The sequence below is a fragment of the Anolis carolinensis genome, chromosome 2 (genome assembly GCF_035594765.1).
Source record: "Anolis carolinensis isolate JA03-04 chromosome 2, rAnoCar3.1.pri, whole genome shotgun sequence".
NCBI classification, from domain to species: domain Eukaryota; kingdom Metazoa; phylum Chordata; class Lepidosauria; order Squamata; family Dactyloidae; genus Anolis; species Anolis carolinensis.
Window position 1 is genome coordinate 156,942,300 of NC_085842.1, and position 22,030 is coordinate 156,964,329.

At 45.6% G+C, this 22,030-nt stretch overlaps 1 protein-coding gene and 1 long non-coding RNA gene across 3 annotated transcripts in view; both read left to right on the plus strand.

The window, feature by feature from the left end:
- Positions 1-1,120: 1,120 nt before the first annotated feature.
- On the plus strand, positions 1,121-7,744 carry LOC134296311 (uncharacterized). Its single transcript, XR_010003011.1, has 2 exons — positions 1,121-5,685; positions 5,827-7,744. It is a non-coding gene; the product is annotated as an uncharacterized LOC134296311 (long non-coding RNA).
- An 11,566-nt stretch (positions 7,745-19,310) lies between these two features.
- The window catches only part of cacnb3 (calcium voltage-gated channel auxiliary subunit beta 3), a 51,202-nt gene continuing 48,482 nt past the window's right edge, over positions 19,311-22,030 (plus strand). The window contains exon 1 of one of the 2 annotated variants that reach the window (XM_008104024.2): positions 19,311-19,417. Coding sequence is in view for 1 of the 2 variants with exons in the window: in XM_008104023.3 (XP_008102230.1) it covers positions 19,379-19,417 (39 nt within the window). In the remaining variant the exon portion in view is untranslated. The remainder of the gene's footprint in view (positions 19,418-22,030) is intronic. The other variant, XM_008104023.3, reaches the window with a different exon arrangement.

Below are 22,030 nucleotides of genomic sequence, written 5' to 3' on the forward strand. Positions count from 1 at the left end.
TTTTGCAAGACAATCATATATGGTAAAATGTCCTTCTCATTTCCAGGAAACTTCACGGGACTGCACGCCCACCTGCGCTGTGATTGGCCGTGCCACCCGCGCGCAACCGTCACTCAGTCTCGTAGCAGACACCTCCCCCTTTCACCGGGCTTTCTGCTGCAAGACTGAGTGACGGATGCGTGCGGACAGCGTGGCCAATCACAGCGCGGGTGGGCGGTGCTGCAGAAGCCGTCCCTGCGCGAGTGACCCTGGGAGGAGGAGGCGGGGGGTGCCTGCGCGTGCACGGGGGGGGGGGGTGCGCTTGCACACGGGAGGTCCAAAACGGCACCCCAAAGAAAATGGCGCCACAGACAACTGCCTAGTTTGCCTTATGGGTGAACCGCCCCTGCCCTTGGTCGACACATCTTCCTTTTTCCTTCCATTTTTCCCAGCATCATTCTCTTCTCCAAGCTTTCCTGTCTTTTCATGTGGCCAAAGTACTTCATCTTTGCCTCTAATATTCTTCCCTCCAGTGAGCAGCCAGGCATTATTTCAGACCACTTGGCCTCTGTACAAAAAGTGGGTAAAAGGTCCTAGCTTTTTCTTTACCTTGGGATGCAAAATGCCTTTGGCTAGTTCTGCCCACTGCTCCAGTCTTTACAAGGGGCTCTTCCTTCTTTCCTACTAGATACTTTGGGCATATACTGATTACAGTACATAACACGATTTTTGTTCTAATTGGTTCTATCATTTTAAAAAATGGAAAAAAAACGTTGTTTTTGCAAGACATCCTGCAGCACATTTTGCTATAGTTTTTCAATAAATATCTCATAGAGTCTCAACCAATTCAACATAGTTTGTGGCAGCCACAAAAACAAGGTTTCTCAAGTACAACAACAACTTTCAAAGTACTGTAAGTACCACACTGGAGCCCTCGGTGGCGCAGCAGATTAAACTGCTGAGCTGCTGAACTTGCTGACCAAAAGCTTGGCAGTTCGAATCCGGGAAGCAGGGTAAGCTCCTGCTGTTTGCCCTCACTTCTGCCAACCTAGCAGGTAGAAAACATGCAAATGTGAGTAGATCAATAGGTACCGCTCCGGTGGGAAGGTAACAGCAGTCACACTGGCCACAAGACCTTGGAGGCGTCTACGGACAATGGCAGCTCTTCGGCTTAGAAATGGAGATGAGCACCAACCCCCAAAGTCGGGCACAACTAGACTTCATGTCAGTGGAAATCCTTTATCTTTACCTACCACACAATTAAACATGAAACAACACTTTCAAACCAGGAATAGATTTTTTCCAAATTTTATTACATACTGTTAGCAACAGAATGGCTCTGCTGCTGACTTTTTCATACCAGGGCAGACTTTTAGCTAGAGTACCTCTTGGATATTGTGACTTCTTCCTCTTTCCTTTGACACCCCACCCCCAGCAACTGTCTCCTACCCATCCTTTCGCTAGAACAGATGGCCTGAAGCCGCCACCATCGGTTCTCAAGCTATTTTCCAGCAGTAGGGTACAAATGAATTTGCTGCTGCTCCAGTCCCATGCTGTTTCCTCTATGGCAACTCAGCAAGGAAAAGGACAACATTCAAGGGAGTGGGAGATATACTTCTCCCTAAAGGGGTTTTCTGATGACATCACTTTTATCCTTTTATCAAAAGTTTTCTCTTTACTCGATTGAGAGGGAGTAAGAAGATGGGGCCTAAAGTATTGCTGTGTGTATGTGCAGGGCGTTATGTGGGTTTTTTTGTCACACAAACCCCCAGAGTTTTCTAGGTGCTAATTTGCATGACATACTTTTTTTTGAGAAATTGCAAGTCACTTCTGGTGTGAGAGAATTAGCCATCTGCAAGGACGTTGCCCAGGGGGCGCCCAGATGTTTTGATGTTTCACCATCCTTGTGGAAGGCTTCTCTCATGTCTCCACATGGAGATCTGAAGCTGACAGACGGGAGCTCACTGCACTCCCCAGACTCAAACTGCCGACTTTTCAGCCAGCAGTCCTGCTGGCATAAGGGTTTAATCCACTGTGCCACCGGGGGGCAATGGGTTAACACATATAACACATAATTATAATGTTATGCTTCCCTAATAACTGGCAATGGGGTATGCATTATAGGGAGGACCCATTTGGATCCTCTGCTAAGGAACTCCTTAGCGCCTCTAACCAAACTACAACCCCACTCCAGGTTTCTATAAGATGCATTTGTGGCTGTTAAAGTGGAATTAGAGTGCTACAGTTCTGTAGCATGGAAATCTGTATATAGATTTCCTTTGAGCGCATACTGTTTTGCCATCGTAGACAGCTGTCTTTGCTCAGGACTGATTTAAGACATGCCAGATCCTCAACTTGAAGAGGCCCTATAGCATTACTTCTTCCCTTCCAAAATCTGTGCCACTCTAACAGATGGATGATTGACTAACTGATTGTGTTTAGAGGCCTTTTCATAATCCAAGGCTATAAACTGGAGTTGATTTAGCTTGTGCCCAACTCCAACAGCTCCAGTGCTTTGGTTGGACTGGTGTGATCGAGGTGACCTCCCCTCCAGGACTTTGTAAAAGATAGTTCAAAAATCAAGACTTTATGTTCTATATTCCATATATTTATAGTAGAAGGTGATTGGGACTTTTTACTGGAGTTTACTGTGGATTATCCCTGCACTCTGAGGCAAGAGATAACAACTTCATGGATTGTGAAATCATGTTGCTTGAACCCCACTTCTATGTTGAATTCCCCAGATGTTGTGAACTTCGTTCTGATCAAATGTTTCCTATTACTTATATCGATTGTTTATATCATTCATGATTCCCCTTTATGCAATGTCACCCACCTTTATGGATTCTCCTTTATTTTCTTGAAATGTACCTATCTGCCTATATGTATTTATACTCTTTGGGATCCCCGGAAAATATGTGTTTTTCCTAGCTGGGTTTATATTCCAACTTTATTTTTAATTTTCATTTTATCCCATATAATTGGCAGATCATGAAATCAAATGGGAAATATTATGACCCCAACCTGAACTCTAGCCCCATGACTCAGACCTCCCTTCCCAAAAACAAAAGGATAATCTGCCACAGTTTAATCCCCTCTCATTCCGACCGCATGGACAATATAGGGCGAGTCACCAAACTCCTAAAGGTGACTCGCCCCCAAGGCAAACATTGTCACATCTCAGGCCAGGACGCCGCAGGAAGGCACCCTGTGGGGCCGTCAATGATGGCTCATCACCACCCACTTCCCGTCTGACACCCCAAAGACATATCTAAAATCTGTGAACGTGACAGGACCCCGGACATCCTTGATGGGTGTCATTAATTCCTTTAGAAATCGGCTGGGCCAGAATTAATCAGATATTTCCTGTCCGGTCACCTCTTTGTCTCAATAGCTCCCGCCTCCTCCTCTCTGATTGGCCCGAATAGGGACAATAAGCGGCTCCCCATTGGGCCAGCAGAGCAAGGCGGGAAACGAAAGCCCGCCTCATTCAACCTCTCAGCCTATCCGCGATCAGATGGGCAGGGAAGCGGGGCGGGAAATTCAAAGGGCTGTCAGACCAAAACATTGTATAAATATGGCTTTATTTGAAACATATGTTACGCTAGTAGATTGAATGATCACTATTAGCGTCCTTTTCAGCTGAATTGCTCAATAAAACTCCTTGGCGGATTTTCCTTCAACGTGGCGGACCTTCTTCATTTCAGGCTTCAGGTTGTATTGCGGCTTATATTCTTCTTTTGGCTTCGCCAAGGTCCGTTCCCTCAGGACCGGATCGGCTTCCTTCTAAAGGGGCCCGATCCCCCAAACGCGGTCGACAACATAATTTGGCTTTACCACGAAGGGACTTGCTTGGAAGTTCCAAAGATCAATTTTTTTAGGCTAAAATTCCAAGCGGCGACCTTGGTCCAGATATTCTGGGACAGGTTGGGGAGAGAAACGGCTGCAAGGAGGGCCCTCCGACCAACAATTTGACCTCATTTCACATCCAAATTTCTCTGGCAGTCCCTTTCTCTCTCTAGATCTGATTCAGGGTACTGAACAAAGGAGCCAGATAGGAGGAAGCAGATTTTTAGCTCCTCGAAGGAAAGGCGCCAACGTGAAACAGGGGACGCCCTGTAAAAATAAAAGGGAACCGGCCCCGTTGTTGAGACCCAGGTGGGAGGAGTCCTGGAGGTATTGCACTTCGGATCAGGGCTCGGTAACAAATTCCTGGTGAAACGCGGGAAAATCTGGCACCCGGGGGGCGTGTGAGAACAGTCTGGCTTGTAAGATTACAGGTTCAAGAATCGCGGGGTAGGGGAACAGTTGTGTTCCCGGGGCACCTGCGGATTCCACGAACGCCAGCCATCCAGTCTTGGTGAAGGGAACTCTCGGTAGGACGAGCTGACCTGGCCGGTTGGGTGAGTCGTTACTCCGTTAACTGTCAGGTACTGGGCAGGGGTTGAGCCAAGAATGGGTGTTTGTTCAAGCACGTCTAGGGTGTCCCACCCCAGCAGACATCCCCAGGGATTCTCCTTTGGGCAAGATCCTGGCCAATTGGGGTGGGCTTTGCATCAAAAAACATGGTGCAGGCCAGGTTGGGCTAACTCAGAGCACGTAAGTGGCCCCTTGTGGCCCTTGAAGGGGGAACAGCTTGCCCCCCGTTTGAGTCACCGAATTCGGAGTGTTGACCTAAGGTGACTCACCATGGGGAGGGCAAGTGGTCCCAACTTGCTTATGCTGCAATGTTCATGGCCCTAAGCCAGGGAGAGAATCGGAGGGGGGGAGGGGGGCCCACGTCTTCCCATGCAGAGATTTGGGCTCCAAAAACAGCCCCCCAAAGATTCCCCCCTAGACCCTTTTCCCCTTACCCCCTCCTCCAGAGGATTTTCTGGACACATTTGCTTGCCTTCTCCCCACCCCATCAGCCCCCTCCTCCAATCCCCATCCCCACCTTTTCTCCTCACCCTGAGTCCTACACTGATCCAGGACTCCCAAATTGGCCTTCCAAGGGAACCCTTACTTCAGGGATCCCCCCCCCCCAAGAAATTCCCCTCCAGAGAGTTCAGCCCAGTCTAACGTGAAGGAGGGCTCCCAGCCCCCTCCCCTCTCACCCCGAAACACACCTGATCCAAAACACTGTTCACATTGATTAAATTTTGTGTGTTTATGTAATGTGTGGGCTGTAAACTCTTCTCTACTCACCCCTTTGCCTTAAAAGCCACCAGTGATATATAGTTTTCTGGGAAGGAGGGCTGGAATGGACTAGCTTAGTGCTATGCTCCTTTTTCAAAGCTCCCCCCCCCTTCCTTCCCAGCATCCCCATTTCTCCTTATAAACATTCAGTCAAAATCCTGGTTTACTTTTATAGTGAAGGCACTCTTTCACTCTCCACAGTTCCCCAACAATCTCCTTTCTTCCTTTCGGGTCCTTCTCCCTCCCTTTCCCTGAGTGCATGCGTGTGAATGTTTTAAAAAAATCCCTCTAACTGCCTTTAATTATGAGGAGGGCATTAGAGTCCAGGGGACCTTCCAGGCACAGCTGAAGAGATCCAGAGGACCGGACCCAACCACCTGACTGAGGACATCAGACCAGACTGCAAGACCCATAATCCATACCTGCCACCATGAACAGTTCTAAGACCTGGGTAGGGGCTCTCGGAGTGCGCTGTGGATTTCATGCAGCAGCTAGAACCCAGAGGCCATTGGAGATGGTCCTGTGAGGGTAAGCCCGGACCCCCAGTCACCCAGAAGAGACAGCCCCACCTGTGGCTGATCTGAGACCCCCACGGGGGAAGCAGCCCCATCTGCCTGGCTCAGGGGCTAGAGACTAAGACACTGCTGAAAGGATTCTTGCACATGGCAGGCTTTTATGGCCAGACCACCGTATGGTGCCCTCCAGCTGGCCTGGTTCTGCCCTGGCAAAGGGCTACTGAGTGCAGGTCTGCCTTTGACGCTGCCAAGGAGGCCCTCATGACATCACCAGGGGACAGAATTGGCCGCCATGGCAGAAGATGTCCCAGAAGAAATGAACAGGATTCTACCAGTGACCACCATGAGGGAAGGATGTTCCACTTTCACCAGAGCTGTGCCAAAGAAGGACCCCAGGACTGCTGGAGCCCTCACAAGGTATGAGTGACTTCCCTGACTAACCCCACCACGGGAGGGAGGGGGGGCTTATAATCTGTCCTTAGTTTCCCTAGGCACTCTCTCCTTTCCGTCTCCTCTGTTGGAGTGCTGGACCTGCCTGCAGTCACCAGGAGGCGCCGTGCTGTGAGGCGCAGAAGCTGTGCCCAGTTGCCCCCAGCTGCCAACTACAAAGGGGGGCCCAAGCTGCAGCCAAGAAAAGGCAGCCAAATGGGAGTACTGCATCACAGCCTCCATCATCCCCAGCCCTCACCACCTCCACCTTCATGCTCCATTTCCCATGACTCCAGACCAAGGGACATCTGTTTCAACACCATGGGATCACCCACCACTGACTGAACCTCAGCTTTCACCTCTTCAAGCTCCTGCCCTCCAACAAAAAGGCACAATCTGATCTACCAAGGCAGAGGCCCTGCATGCAGTGAAATGTCGGGGCTTTGGGAAATGTTCATAGCCATTTCCAAGCCCCGAAGGGGGGAAAATGTGATCGAGGTGACCTCCCCTCCAGGACTTTGTAAAAGATAGTTCAAAAATCAAGACTTTATGTTCTATATTCCATATATTTATAGTAGAAGGTGATTGGGACTTTTTACTGGAGTTTACTGTGGATTATCCCTGCACTCTGAGGCAAGAGATAACAACTTCATGGATTGTGAAATCATGTTGCTTGAACCCCACTTCTATGTTGAATTCCCCAGATGTTGTGAACTTCGTTCTGATCAAATGTTTCCTATTACTTATATCGATTGTTTATATCATTCATGATTCCCCTTTATGCAATGTCACCCACCTTTATGGATTCTCCTTTATTTTCTTGAAATGTACCTATCTGCCTATATGTATTTATACTCTTTGGGATCCCCGGAAAATATGTGTTTTTCCTAGCTGGGTTTATATTCCAACTTTATTTTTAATTTTCATTTTATCCCATATAATTGGCAGATCATGAAATCAAATGGGAAATATTATGACCCCAACCTGAACTCTAGCCCCATGACTCAGACCTCCCTTCCCAAAAACAAAAGGATAATCTGCCACAGTTTAATCCCCTCTCATTCCGACCGCATGGACAATATAGGGCGAGTCACCAAACTCCTAAAGGTGACTCGCCCCCAAGGCAAACATTGTCACATCTCAGGCCAGGACGCCGCAGGAAGGCACCCTGTGGGGCCGTCAATGATGGCTCATCACCACCCACTTCCCGTCTGACACCCCAAAGACATATCTAAAATCTGTGAACGTGACAGGACCCCGGACATCCTTGATGGGTGTCATTAATTCCTTTAGAAATCGGCTGGGCCAGAATTAATCAGATATTTCCTGTCCGGTCACCTCTTTGTCTCAATAGCTCCCGCCTCCTCCTCTCTGATTGGCCCGAATAGGGACAATAAGCGGCTCCCCATTGGGCCAGCAGAGCAAGGCGGGAAACGAAAGCCCGCCTCATTCAACCTCTCAGCCTATCCGCGATCAGATGGGCAGGGAAGCGGGGCGGGAAATTCAAAGGGCTGTCAGACCAAAACATTGTATAAATATGGCTTTATTTGAAACATATGTTACGCTAGTAGATTGAATGATCACTATTAGCGTCCTTTTCAGCTGAATTGCTCAATAAAACTCCTTGGCGGATTTTCCTTCAACGTGGCGGACCTTCTTCATTTCAGGCTTCAGGTTGTATTGCGGCTTATATTCTTCTTTTGGCTTCGCCAAGGTCCGTTCCCTCAGGACCGGATCGGCTTCCTTCTAAAGGGGCCCGATCCCCCAAACGCGGTCGACAACACTGGCTATGCTGCATTTGCTCTGGGTAGCACTGTTGGAGAGTGTTGTTTTGCAGCCCAGCCGTGTTGCTGCCATCCCGACATACCCCTGTTCCCAATCTTGTTTTGCCCTGCATCTGCCCCTGCATAACCCCTAGCCTGCTTTCCCTCTCCCCCGCCCAACCTGCCGCCATCCTCTCTCAAATCACCTAGCAGCAGTCTTCTCCATGCTCCTCAATTATTCATATGCTGCTGGAACTGTTTTGCCAAGATGTCCTAATTTTGGAGACAGTCGTGTTTTGGGGAGGTGCCCCTCCCCACGCTTTTTCCCATCTACACCCCCACACACGCTGCAGGGAAAATGCAGGGGATGCTGAGGAACACAACAAGAGGGGGAAAAGAAATAGATAGAGTTACAGATCCACACATACGTCCCTGTCATCCCTGCGACAGGTTTTGCTGCATTTTGGTGGGCGTTAGATGCTTCTGATATGCGGTGGGTCCAAACTTGTGTTTGCTGTGTGAGCACAACATTTAACTCAACGTCACGAATTCAGCCAGATGTTCAAACAAGTACCAGGCATCTTAAAAGTAAAATAACCAGTACAGTCTGGCCCCTGTATCCATGGGACTAATATCCACAGTTTAATTTGTCCACAATTTATAGGCATTTTCTACCTTCTCTGAGATATTCTTGAGCCAGAGGTCCTTCATTTCAACAGGGTTTGCTATTATCTGGGGTTTCACATATTCATACCAAGGCATCTTAAAAAATATTTTAGGGCTTTTACTGTGTAATTTACATTTGTGTATCCTGGTTAAATTAATTACATTGGTTGCATTGCACCCTGCCTGAAATCTCTGGAAAGAGGGCAATATATAAATATTTTAATAAATAAAAAGGGAAGTTGGTAACTCATTTTCTTAATGACAGAGCAGTAATAAAGGAATAGGGGCTCTACCTCTTCTCATCTGGATGGAGAAAAAATACATTTGCCTTGAACCCACTGTGATCAATCCAGTGAAGTGTGGGAAGCCTTGTAGCAGAAGAACCATGGGTTACTCCAGAGCTTCCAGGAAAATTCTGAGTAACCCCTTGTATTTTTTGATATATGGACAGCTAGATTAGGCTGGATCTGGAGTGATCCAGAGTCCACATATCAAAAAGACCCACTGCTGTTTCAATAGCCAGAAGCAGCTTGCTAGCAGAGCCTTGCTGGCAACATTGCTTCTACTGAGGTTACAATGGGACATCCAGCCGTGTGATCAGTGTGATCAGCTAAGGAGACTTGGGCCTGCAGTTGCCTACCTCTCTGTGCACACTAATGCATGTGTCTTCATGTTTCTTGATGACATGTGGCAACCCATTCATTTTACAGAAGAAAAGAATCCTCAGAAGTAGTTTTCTTGGCGTCCTCCCCCAAAATATAGCCTACAGGTCTGCGCTATAATGTTCCTGATCTGTTGCTGGTCATCGACTGTAATAAATAAATATAAATGTTCCTGATCATCAAAAGCCAATGTGAATGGTAGATGTTCCCCACTGCTTCTGAGACTCATTCACACTTAGGGCCCTTCCACACAGCCATATAAGCCAGAATATCAAAGCAGAAAATCCCACAATATCTGCTTTGAACTAAGTTATCTGAGTCCACACTGCCATATTTCCCAGTGCAAAGCAGAAAATGTGGGATATTATTCAGCTGTATGGAAGGGGCCTTAGTCTGCATCTATACAAAGCAGTGCAAAATTCCCAGTTTTCAGAACATGAGCTTAGCAAAACTGGAACCATGAAATTAGAAAACCACTTGGTATCACAGAGCAGGAGCTTGGCAAAATTGGCATGAATATTCATTGTTGACAACTCTGAGGTAAAAAGCTTTATCTTGTCTCTTTTAAAACCTTTACTGCCTCATTCACTGACAAGAACACATTCTGTTTCACTTTCCCACCAGATAGCACTTTATCTTCCCTCTTTTCCTGAAGACTGATTGAGCTAGGAAGCACCTGTGAGCTCTCTCTTTGTTTACAAAAGTTTTGTTGTCTGTCTTCAAGCTCATTAACTTCTACATCTGCATCTGACAAATCATCCTCAGAAAACCGATTCTCAGAGAAAACCTGCGGAAGACCTCTCTCAGGAATATGGCCTTCAGCATCCTCCCTCTGTTCTGTAAAAACCTCAGGCTCGAAGGCAGGCCTGTCAATAATCCCATCATCCCCATTGCGATCAGACACAGGCTCAGAGAACCTCATTGACATCAGACACATCAGAGAGTATCACAGGTTGGACTACAACAGAGTGATACTAGTTGATTCTGCCTACTCTGATGTAAAGAGGGAGGTTCAGCTGGTACAGCTTCTTGGGCCCCTTCTACACAGCCTTATAAAATCTACATTGAACAGTGTGGACTCAGATAACCCAGTTCAAAGCAGTTATTGTGGATTATCTGCCTTGATATTCTGGGTTATATGGCAGTGTGGAAGGGCCCTTAGGTAGCTACCCCTCTTGAAACCTCCTCTTCTACATATTAAAGATAGAAGAGCTCTGTCATCTTTTCCATCTGGCAATCCTAGCTCCCATTCATTGCTGAATCGGTTGAAGTTTTGAATGAACAACAAGGAAATAAAACAGCCTCCTTCATGAAGACCTTGTGGGGATGATGAAACTCAAGTGGGCTTCTCAGATAGCAGCATGGACAGTCACAAGGGCTGGCTTTGCTCAGCACATGGTAGAGGTAAGCAGGACGTTGTAGCATCCACCAAAGCTTGTGAGAGTCAGCAGGAAGCGTGCTGGCCGGATAGTGCTGCCCAGCTCTGTCTCGCTATTTTTGTAACTAGCAAATGCTGTGTCAGAGGACAGCATCCGGAGATGCTGAGCCTTCTGAAATACCAGCTGGCAGGAGGACAATGTGGGCAATTGCTCTCAGCCCAGCTGGAGACAAAGGACAGGCGTGAATGGAGGAAGGAGACCGTGATGGACCTCTTAGCCACAGTCCAAATGCCACTGCTGGGGTCAGGGGGTGGCGGCGGGTGGTGGTGTTATGTTATAATGTTTAGTCACAGCATGTCTTCTGAGCACCAGCTGAACTCTTGTTTTAGCACATTCTTTGAAATATTAAAATGCTTCTTCATCCTCCCTCTGCATCATACATGCAAAGTTGGGCTGAGTCAGTTTTTTAGTGCAGCCCTCTGTACTGCTATCTGAAAAAAAGCCATTATTATTATTATTATTATTATTATTATTATTATTATTATTATTATTATTATTATTGAAAAGCTAAACTTTTCAAACATTTCTGGGCTTTTAATGGCTTTTAACTGAAAACTTAAGGTCTTTGGGTTTTAATGTTTTGCTTTCATTTGTGGCATTTTGTTCCATAAACTGCTTTGAGGGCTTTTGCAGTATACACATTTCTTTATGGCAGTGGTTCTCAACCTTCCTAATGTGGCAACCCCTTAATACAATTCCTCATGTTGTGGTGACCCCCCAACCATAAAATTATTTTCTTGCTACTTCATAACTCTAATTTTGCTCCTGTTATGAATCATAATGTAGATATCTGATATGCAGGATGTATTTTCATTTACTGGACTAAATTTGGCACAAATGCCTGATATGCCAATTTTGAATACTGGTGGGGTTGGGAGGGGAGGAGGAATTTTGTCATTTGGGAGTTGTACTTGCTGGGATTTATAGTTCACTTACAATCAAGGAGAATTCTGAACATCATTGAACCAAACTTGGCACACAGAACTCCCATGACCAACAGGAAATACTGGAAGGGATTGAGTTTGGGAGTTGTAGTTCACCTACATCCAGAGAGCACTGTGGAATCTAACAGTGATGGATTTGGACCAAACTTGGCACAAACACTCAGTATGCCTAAATGTGAACACTGCTGGAGTTTGGAGAAAATAGATCTTGACATTTGGGAGTTGTAATTGCTGGGATTTATAGTTCGCCAACAATCAAAGAGCCCCTTGAACTCCACCAACAATCGAATTGGACCAAACGTCTCACACAGAATTCCCATGACCAACAGGAAATACTGGTCTTTGGTGACCCCTCTGAACCCCTCTCACGACCCCCAGGCTGAGAAACGCTGCTTTATGAGAATGGGACATATATATGTGAGTAATAAGAGACAGATGCTATTTTTTTGTTTTAAAAACAAACCTGCAATTCCCAATCAACATGGACACTAAAACGATCCCTCTTCCCAAACGTATATTCTTTCCCCGACTTTGCCAGCCAACTGCCTGCCACAAGCACTCCTACTGTTTGGCTCCCTTAGGCTGTGGAGTTGTGTAATCCTGCTAAAATTGGCAGGTTGCAATTTGCATCATATCTCACCATTAGGTATATTACCTAGGGTTGCTAGAACTCCAACAAAATTAGAAAGACTGCAAGGTTCCTTCCCTTTTAATAAAGGACAGGGACTGGCCTTCCAAATGCTTCCGGACTGCAAGTTCCAGCATTCCTCATCATTGGATCATCACTGGATAATTCTGTTACAGGAGATGCAAACTAGTACTGTATCTGGAAAGCAATATTTGCTCATTTCTGCATTAACTTGATACAAGCCATATTCCTGGAATAGGAGGGGCACAGGAACTCCTCCCCCATGACTTGGCACCCCAATTTGCAGTAACCGTTTTCAAGACTAAACTGCCAAAAGGCTATGCATTTTGTGTTTAAGGAGCATGTAGAAATCTTAATAACCAGAGGTAAGGATATTGTGTGTATTTGGACATGGCTCAAGTGCAGATAACCTGGAAGACTGGAATATTGATATCCCATATTGCCTAGCGGATAAACATATGTGCTAAGTCACCATGAACAATTGATTCAGAAAATCTACTCTGTTTAAGGTTGCCTGCTCAGGATCGTCCCAGGCCCTGGGGTTTCCAGGCCAAAACCTGATATCTGAGACCTAGGAACGGCCTATGCGTGAAATACCAACCACAGTTGCTCATAACTGGCAATTCAAACCCATTCCACTAATCTACCCACATATTTTCCTGATTGGAAACTCGGAGAAAAATCTTAGCTAAAGGGACTGTTCCTGAGTGTAAGTAAATTAGGGGATCTTTCCTTTTCACTTATTTAAGGGAGCCCCCAGTGGCACAATGGGTTCAACCCTTGTGCCGGCAGGACCACTGACCAAAAGGTTGGCAGTTCAAATCTGGGGAGCGGGATGAGCTCTTGTCTGTCAGCTCCATCTTCCCATGCAGGAATATCAGAGAAACCTCCCACAGGATGGTAAAGCATCCTGGCGTCCCCTGAGCAACGTCCTTGCAGAAAACAAATTCTCTCACACCAGAAACGACTTGCAGTTTCTCAAGTCACTCCTGACATGAAAAAAGTAGTTATTTAAGGAGATAGAATAAGATCAATTTTATTTAGCTTCCAGCCGGAAAGTGGATGCAACGCAGATCAGAGGGTGAGTCCTGGCACTGCAATGACTAAGAGGAAGGGAACAAACTCCACATGAGTGCATGGAAACCATGGACAGTCTTTACAAACTGAAGTATAATCCTTTAAACCAGGGGTCCTCAAACTTTTTAAGCAGGGGGCCGGTCCACAATCCTTCAGACTGTTGAGGGGCCAAATTATCATTTGAAAAAGAAATATGAACAAATCCCTATGCACACTGCACATGTCTTATTTGTAGTGCAAAACAACAACAATGAAAGAACAATAAAATATTTAAAAATGAAAACAATTTTAACCAACATAAACCTATCAGGATTTCAATAGGAAGTGTGGGCCTGCTTCTGGCCAATGAGACAGTCAAGTTAATTAGGATTGTTATTGTTGTGTGCCTTCAAGTCATTTCAGACTTTGGGCGAGCCTAAGTCTAAAATTATTTATTTATTCATTTACTTCATTTATTTTCTACATTTATATCCCGTCCTTCTCACCCCGCAGGGGACTCAGAGCAGCTGTATGTACATACAATATATTATATTATTAACATAGCACAATATTAGCATTATATATTACTATATTGAACTATACCACTATACTGTAATATTATATGTAATATATAACATGTAATTAACATTATTATATGGTATTATTATTAGTATTACATTGTATAACATGATAATATTATCAATATCATATGTGTATATAATATATTATTAAAACTGATATAAAATATTATATTATAAATGAGGGCGGGGGCCAGGTAAATGACCTTGGAGGGCCACATCTGGCCCCCGGGCCTTAGTTTGGGGACCCCTGCTTTAAACCTTGCAGATTGTAGCAAGCTGCTGCTTTTACAGCTGAGCTGGTCACTTGCACACAGTCCTTTTGCTTTTCCTGGAGACAAGCCCACACAAACTAGAGTATTTGCACCCTTTTTTCCTGGCCTTATATGACTCCTGAATATGCAGGAGCAGACCTTGAAATTTGGCAACACTATCTCTAGTTGGGACTCGCCAATAAGTGCCTTGCCTGAGTTTGCCTAGGTTTTGAGTTCATTTGGGAAAGGACCATAGATCCAGTATATAAATGGCACAACCTTTTACTACACCAATTAATATAATGGAATTTAGGCATCCACAGATTTTGTTATCCATGGAAGGTCCTGGAACCAAATCCCAGTAGCCTCACTGTACTCTTATCTTCATTAGATGCTAAACATCATGCTGCTCTTCCTCTGTTTTGTAATAGTTCCTACTATCATACGGGCTTTTTTAAAAGGCCTATTTTATTTTAATCTCTGTTTTGATTTGCTTTGGATGGCATATTGGGAGAAAGGCAGGATATAAATAAAATATGAAGAGAAAGCCGATGAAGAACAACCACAGAATCTGGAACAAAAAGGAGCACTCTTCCTAAATGGCTCTCCTGTATAAGCATAATCTCAGTGGGCAAATAAATGCTGGAAGCAGCTACGTATTTACAATCAATTGATTAATAAATGGGAGGCTTAGAGTTTCTTGACCGAGAGGCTATTTTTGGTATGTGTGTGTGTACATATGCCTTCAAGTTGCCAGTTGATCTATGGTGTTCCCATGCATTTCATGGGGTTTTCTCAGACAAGGAATACTCAGATGGATTTGGGCTTCTTTTGTTTAGGAAAGTGGGACTAGAAAGACGGAAAACTGAGGACTGGTGGGTCATCCTGACCCACCTTTGTAAGGATCGCCCCCACCCCAAATAGTGTTAAGAGAGGGATAAAGGCCCTGGCTTCCCACCATAACCTTTCTTTCCTCCTCGCCCCCCTTCTCCTCTTATTTCGGAAAGTGGAGATGCTTCTTGTATCCCCAGGGCCTTTGTTGGCGGCTGCCTCCTGGCTGAGAGCATCCATTAGCAGCCACTCTGACCCCCTCCCACCCCATCAGCCCTCCAGGCTTTGTGTTTTCTTATTTATGAAGCTTTTCAGAGGCAGCCAAATGGAAGCATTCCCCACATACATACACACACTTCCAATTCCTCTTCTTCCAATCTGTCAGTGACTCACAACGGAGAGGGGAAGGGGCAGGGGGTGATGAAGCAAAAACATTTTGCAGAAGCTCTTCAACCTCTTATACCATCAGGGTCACAAGGAAGCACAACCCCAAAACAATGTCACACTAGAAAAAAGCAGGCAAGGACAGAAAGAGAAGAAGGGACATATTTGAAGAGAGTGAGAGAAGCACTTAATAGAAGGAAAGCCATGCCACAGTTTTTTTAACCTCTCTTGCAAATTTTACTTGATCTTGTCAAAATATTGAAGATAATGTGCACATCATCCTGAGATCTTAATTTCCCTTATGCCTGCCCCATAGGTTATATACAGCTTTGTTTATCTTCTCATAGCTCTCCTGCACTGACCACCATTGCACCCAGACTTAAAGCACCTTCTACTGTCCTGTACCAGCTGAGCAAAGTGTGATACGTATTGCTCAAGGGGAAACCATGGAAAAGTTGCACACCAACCCCCGTATGCTCAAAAGTGCCTTCACCAGGGAACTCTCAGAACCTGTCACATACAATCCTTCTTGGCTTGGCCTACAGACTGAACCATAAGGAGGCAGACCTTACAAACAGATGGCGAAGCAGTAGGAGGGGAGCATGGGGAGTGAATATTTTGGTTTCATCACTTGTAAGGAAAGGGGTGGGCTGCACTCATAGTTGTTATAGTATGGCTGTCATCTACTTTTCTGTTTCCAGCAAGAGGACTTCCTTCCTTTAATTTATGACACATCTTTCCCACAAGAAGTGAATGACAATATAGCAGGTTCTCTCCCTCCTCCCATTTTATCCTCACAACCATTGTGAGCTTTAGGTAAGGCTGAAAAGAGAACATCTATCTCATGTTTGTGTCATGTCTGGAGATGGAATTTGAACTCAAGGTTTGCAGGTCTTAGACATAATATGAAAACTAGAACTTCCCCAGCCAGATGCCATGTATAAGTTTGGGATTTCCACTCCCATGATCTTTCACCGCTGGCCATGTTAGGTATAGGCTGAAGGAAATTGAAATCTGAAACATCTGAGGGGATCAGACTATTCCCACTCCCTCCAACCTGGTGCTTTCCAAGCATCTGGGATTACAAATCCCATTGATATTGAAAAACGGACCCCAAATTATGAATTATGTATAAATAATAAGACGCAGCGACATTGGGATACACAGTGAGCATGCACGCCTTTGTCCTACAGTAACCCCTCTCATGAATTGTCTTTGGAATGTGACCTAAAACACCTGGATCCCAGGCAATGACCCCTCCAGTTCCCATAATCCCCTCACAATTAACTGGGAGACTTGATGGGAGCACACAATGAATTTGCATCAGAGCTCCAGGGTCTATTTCCTGTTCCTTCCTGATATGATCGGATCTGTGCTATCTGTGGGAATGATCCATCTGCCATGTCCTGAGCCAGCCTGACCCATACAGCACCCATTGAAATTATCATCACCTTCAAGTGTTTTTTGGACTAACCCAATTGTGTGCACTGGAGCCCAACCATTAAGCCCAGGGGTCCCCAAACTAAGGCCTGTGGGCCGGATGCGGCCCTTCAAGGTCATTTACCTGGCCCCTGTCCTATACTTTAGACTTAGGGTTGAACTAAGTCTGAAATGGCTTGAAGGCACACAACAACAACAATCCTAATTTTGGACTATTTCATCATAGTCTGGCCTCCACAACAGTCTGAGGGACTGTGAATCGGCCCTCCACTTAAAAAGTCTGAGGACTCCTGATTAAGCCCATCATAGACTAATTTCCAGTGCCACACCACATTCCTTTCTGATCACGCCCCTCTCTGAGGCAAATCAATAGACAGACTGACACTTCAAATGCTCCAATGACAGTTTATTAAAGTTCCTGCCATCATGAAGATCCAACCAGTGATGACTTTCGACAGAGTTCTAAGCCACTCATCATCATCAATTTTATTTCTTACTCTCCTCTTCTCATAGCTCGAGGTGATGCATAACATAGCTAAAATACATAATCGCAAAAATATTCAGTAAATTACATATATTAAAAAATATTTCACTGGGTATTCCAGCCAGAAGAGATGAGCCTTCAATTTCTCCTTAAATTGATAGCTAATTGCTCTGTCGGAGCTTTTCTGGCAGGTCATTCCACAGTATTGGGGTGATGAATAAGAAGGTTGTCTGGGTGACAGTTGCCAGTCGGGTTCTGGATGGTTGGAGTAAGTGTCTGCCAGGGGACCTGAGTATTTTAAGGAGCCATAGATTATATGGGTGAAGGTGATCCTGTAGGTAACCTAGACCTAAACCATGTAGGACTTTAAAGGTCAAATCCAGAAACTGATTAGCAGCCAGTGGAGTGACTGTATTATTGATGTAATCTACTCACTCCTGGATGTTCCTGTAACTAGTCTGGCTGCTGTGTTTTGAACTACAGGCAGTTCACGAGTTACTAACATCCAGCTTACAAACAACTCAATCAAGAACGGAGGTGGAAAAAAAACAACAGAAAGTGAGAGAAATCTACTTCTCAGAAGGGAAATTCACCTCTGAAAAATATATCATGGAGAAAAGGCGTCTCCACTGGAGTTTTATCTGCAACCCTTGTTTCCACAAGCCAATGTTTTCAAAATCCGGTATCACAGGAACAGAAATGTTTCAGAGGTGAAATCCTCTGAACAGGGGCAAAGACAGCAAAAAAACACCATTGGGATGTTAACCCTTCACTTTGCTATCCAGAACCTAGACTGGAGTTTCACTTTAAAATGTACCTGTTCCCACTTAACATACCAATTCAAGTTAAGAACAAACCTACGGAACCTATCTTGTTCGTAACTTGGGGATTGCCTATAATTGGAGTTTTCGAACTTGGTACAAAGGTAGCCCAATGTAAAGTGCACTGCAGAAGTCCAACCTTGAGATTATCAGCATGTACACTACTGTCTTTAGGTCCTCCAATTCTAGGAAGGGGCGCAGCTGGCATACCAACCGAAAGTAGCAGTAAGCACTCCTAACCGTCACATCAACTGGGCTGACATTTGGAGAGATGGACCCAGGAGCACTCTTAAACTGCGAACATGGTCTTTCAGGGGGAGTTTAATCCCATCCAGAACTGGTTGACACACCTCCACCCCCAGGTAAGGATCCTTAATGGCAAGCACCTGTCTTGTCTGGATTCAGCCCATTGGGAGGCTTAGGAGGCATGGCAAGTTATGGTGAGACAAGCCATAGTAGGAGTTGGAATGGGAAAAAATGCTGACCAGGATGCCTTAGTCATTGAACTGGATGTCTTGGCAGTTGTACATCCTCTCATAAATCAAAAAACATTTTTTTTTTAGTTTTCAGAATTAGATGCATCCCCATGAAATATATGGCTTTTATTGGATGCATCTCATGATTTCATCTCCTCTGGCCTGTGTCATTCCCAAGCTGCTGCTTTTGGTAGAGAGCTCACAACTTCCAATCCAGACAACTGAAAATAATTGTCGCAAAAGTCACCTCTTGTCACACATTGAGGTAGAGAATGTGTGGCCTGACATATCGGGACCCCAAACCCATAGTTTTCCAGATAACAATGAGTCACAAGAGCTAGAATGTGAAGGAAGAACGTCTTCCTCATATTGATAACAGGCATAAGATGATACAATGTAGAGATGCATTTGTATGCATTGCTGCATGGATGGCTAATGTGCTTCTTGTCCTGCAACAATCTGCAAGCTTTGTGGCTGGTTTTAAGAGAGGATTGCTCACCACAGTGACCTTGTATATGCACACTCTGTCCCATAAAAGGCTGTGAGCCCATGGGATGCATGGGTCCCATGCCATAAGACCACACATCCCATGGGCCCATAGGCTCGTGCCACCTCACAATTTGCCGGTGCCCAAGCCGGCAGGCAGCTCACTCCCCGCCCCACAATCAAGCATCCCTGTGGGCTGGGCTTCCCGTCTGCCCTGTGAGCTGGGCTGGGTCCACGAGGAAGGTGGGGTGTGTATATGCGTGTGTGTATCAGAGAGAGAGAGGGAGGGAGCGTGCGAGGGAGCCAGTCAGTGTGGTTATTGTCCAGCAAAGCAGACACTCTGCATGTCTCTCTCCAACTCCAGTGTCTTCCTGCTCAACGAGGTAACGTGGCATCATCATCATCTCTTGGGGCAAGGTGGGCTGGGGAAGGAGGAAAGGTTTCCGGAGTAATGCAGGAAGCGGGCCCAGGGTGGCAGGACTGCGAAAATGTGAAGTTAGTACAGAGAGGATGGGTCAGTTCACTGGGTTAGCCAGAGAGCTGTCAGAAAGGGTTCAGAATGAATTTGGCAAGTGGGCTTGGACTGTCGTTCCACAGAAGTTCAGGGTGGGTGGGTGTGTTGTGCTTTGCAAGACTTCCCCAAGATGTTTCACTACTTGGGGCAAGAAGGCACCCAATCTCTCTGTGTACAGAAACCGGTAGAACTGGCAGCAGAGGCATAGCTCAGCACCGGTGGCAGGATTTTGTTCATAGAATTGGAGAGTTGAAGGGGACTCCAAAGGCCATCTGGTTCAACTCCATTGTGCTATGTTCTCCATTGCACCTCAAGGAACTAGGGTCGTTTGGGGTGAGGACTCCAGGACAGGCAGGGTGGCACCCACAGCTTTATCCTCCACGGCGATGGCTTAGGAGGAAGCTGCCGTCTCCAACTCTCCTCCAGCAGCTGTTGCCTGAACCAGTAATCTCACTGTATGCAGCAACAGGGCCCTGTCTAGCAGCTGCCCCCTTTTCCTGCTTGCCCCATACCTAAGGCACATGCCCTATGCATTGGGTAACTGTGTCCAATAGAGGAAGTTCTTGTACAAAAAAACCAAAAACCCTCAACTGCAAAGTCTCTATTACTTGTACCCCCTGGAGTAACTGTTAAAGCTTTTGCTTTCAACTGATTCCCACATCAGGGTTTCCCTATGGCAGTGATTCTCAACTGGTGAGTCCCCAGATGTTTTGGCCTTCAATTCCCAGAAATCCTAACCGCTGGTAAACAGGCTGGGATTTCTGGGAGTTGTAGGCCCAAACACTCGGGGACCCACAGATTGAGAACCACTGCCCCATGGGCTTTGAAGGCTTTTCCAAAACTGTGCCTTTCCCCATACCCCACAACGTGTGCTGCAATACGGGGGGGGGACTACGGGGGGGGGGCTACTAATTTGTGGCACATGGCCATACATACCCACCAACTCTGCCTGTTTTTCGGTCCAGGATGTTGAGTAAAATTATTTCTCCTTTTTTTGGTCTACTGGCTGCGGCAATAGGGTAACTAACTGTTCATATACCTTCCTATCAGGAGGCACATCATTCCCATTGTTTCTACCCCAGAAGTTTTTAAAGTGCCATTTTCTTGCTTTCTCTTCTCACACTCCATTGCCCTTTCACAATGTAGTAAGTGTGAAGTTAGTATTCATGGACATCCAAAAACCCCTGGAGGTGGAATGACAACTAGATATACATGAGACCCTCAGTTAACTAGCACCCCTAGGGATTCACAGGTGCTGGATAAATGCGGTTTCTGGTTGCTTAAATTTAACTAATACTATATCCCATTCTATACCATACCATTAACTCTGTATTGGCTTGATATTCATATTGAAATAAAGTCATTAAATGCAAATTAAGACAAAGATGTTTTACTGTATTATACTTATTTATTTATTTGCTCTATTTCTACCACGCCTTTCTCTACCCCGAGGGGGGCTCAAGGCAGCTTACATGGAGGGAATAATTTAATGCCTTAAAAACATATAATAAATTATAAAAACAGCTTTAAAAATAAAAGTACTGTATAATAACTTTGATGTTTTTTGCCGGTTGCTTGAGAGTTGCATTCAACTGAAAGTCTATTGTATCTGAATAGTCATATCCAAGTAATCTTTTTAAACACACTCCTTAAAATCATTCCCTAACAATATTGGTGAATATTCAGTATTCCTGGCCTAGAGCCTGGAACAAAAGGGGTCTTTGGGTCGGAAATGGGGAGGATGCTGATGGACCCTGCAGAGGGATGAAGGCCTTTGCTTGTTGGGGCTGGATGCCACTCTGTTCCCAATAGAGAACAATGCAATTTTGGGCTGTCTGGCTATGTTTCAGAAGCATTCTCTCCTGATGTTTCACCCACATCTATGGCAGGCATCCTCAGACGTTGTGAGGTCTGTTGGAAACTAGGCAAGTGGGGTTTATATCTCTTTGGAAGGTCCAGGGTGACAGAAAGAACTCTTGTCTGCTTGAGGCAAGTGTGAATGGTGCAACTGGCCACCTTGATTAGCATTGAATAGCCTTGCAGCTTCAAAGTCTGGCTGTTTCATGCAATTCTTCTCTTTGTGCATAGTGTCTTTGAGTGCATCTACACTGTAGAATGAATGCAGTTTGACACCATTTAACTGCCATGGCTTAGTGCTATGGAATCATAGGAGCTGCCATTTTACAACGTCTTGGCTAAAGAGGGCCGAGGCCTCACCAAACTACAAATCCCATGGTTTCATAACAATGAGCCATGGCCATTGAAGGGGTGTCAAACTGCATTCATTCACCCACTGTTGGCAGGTGTGCTCTCTGTACATCCAGGCCTCTACTCCAGGGCCTGAATGACTATAGGGGCTGGGCGAAAAGAGAAAGCTAGGCATTTGCTTTGTCAGGGTTTCCAAAGGGGAATGAATGCCCCCACAAAAACCCCAAACCCGAACTATCTGGGTTGTCTGAAAGTCTAAGTCTTCCCTTTGTGT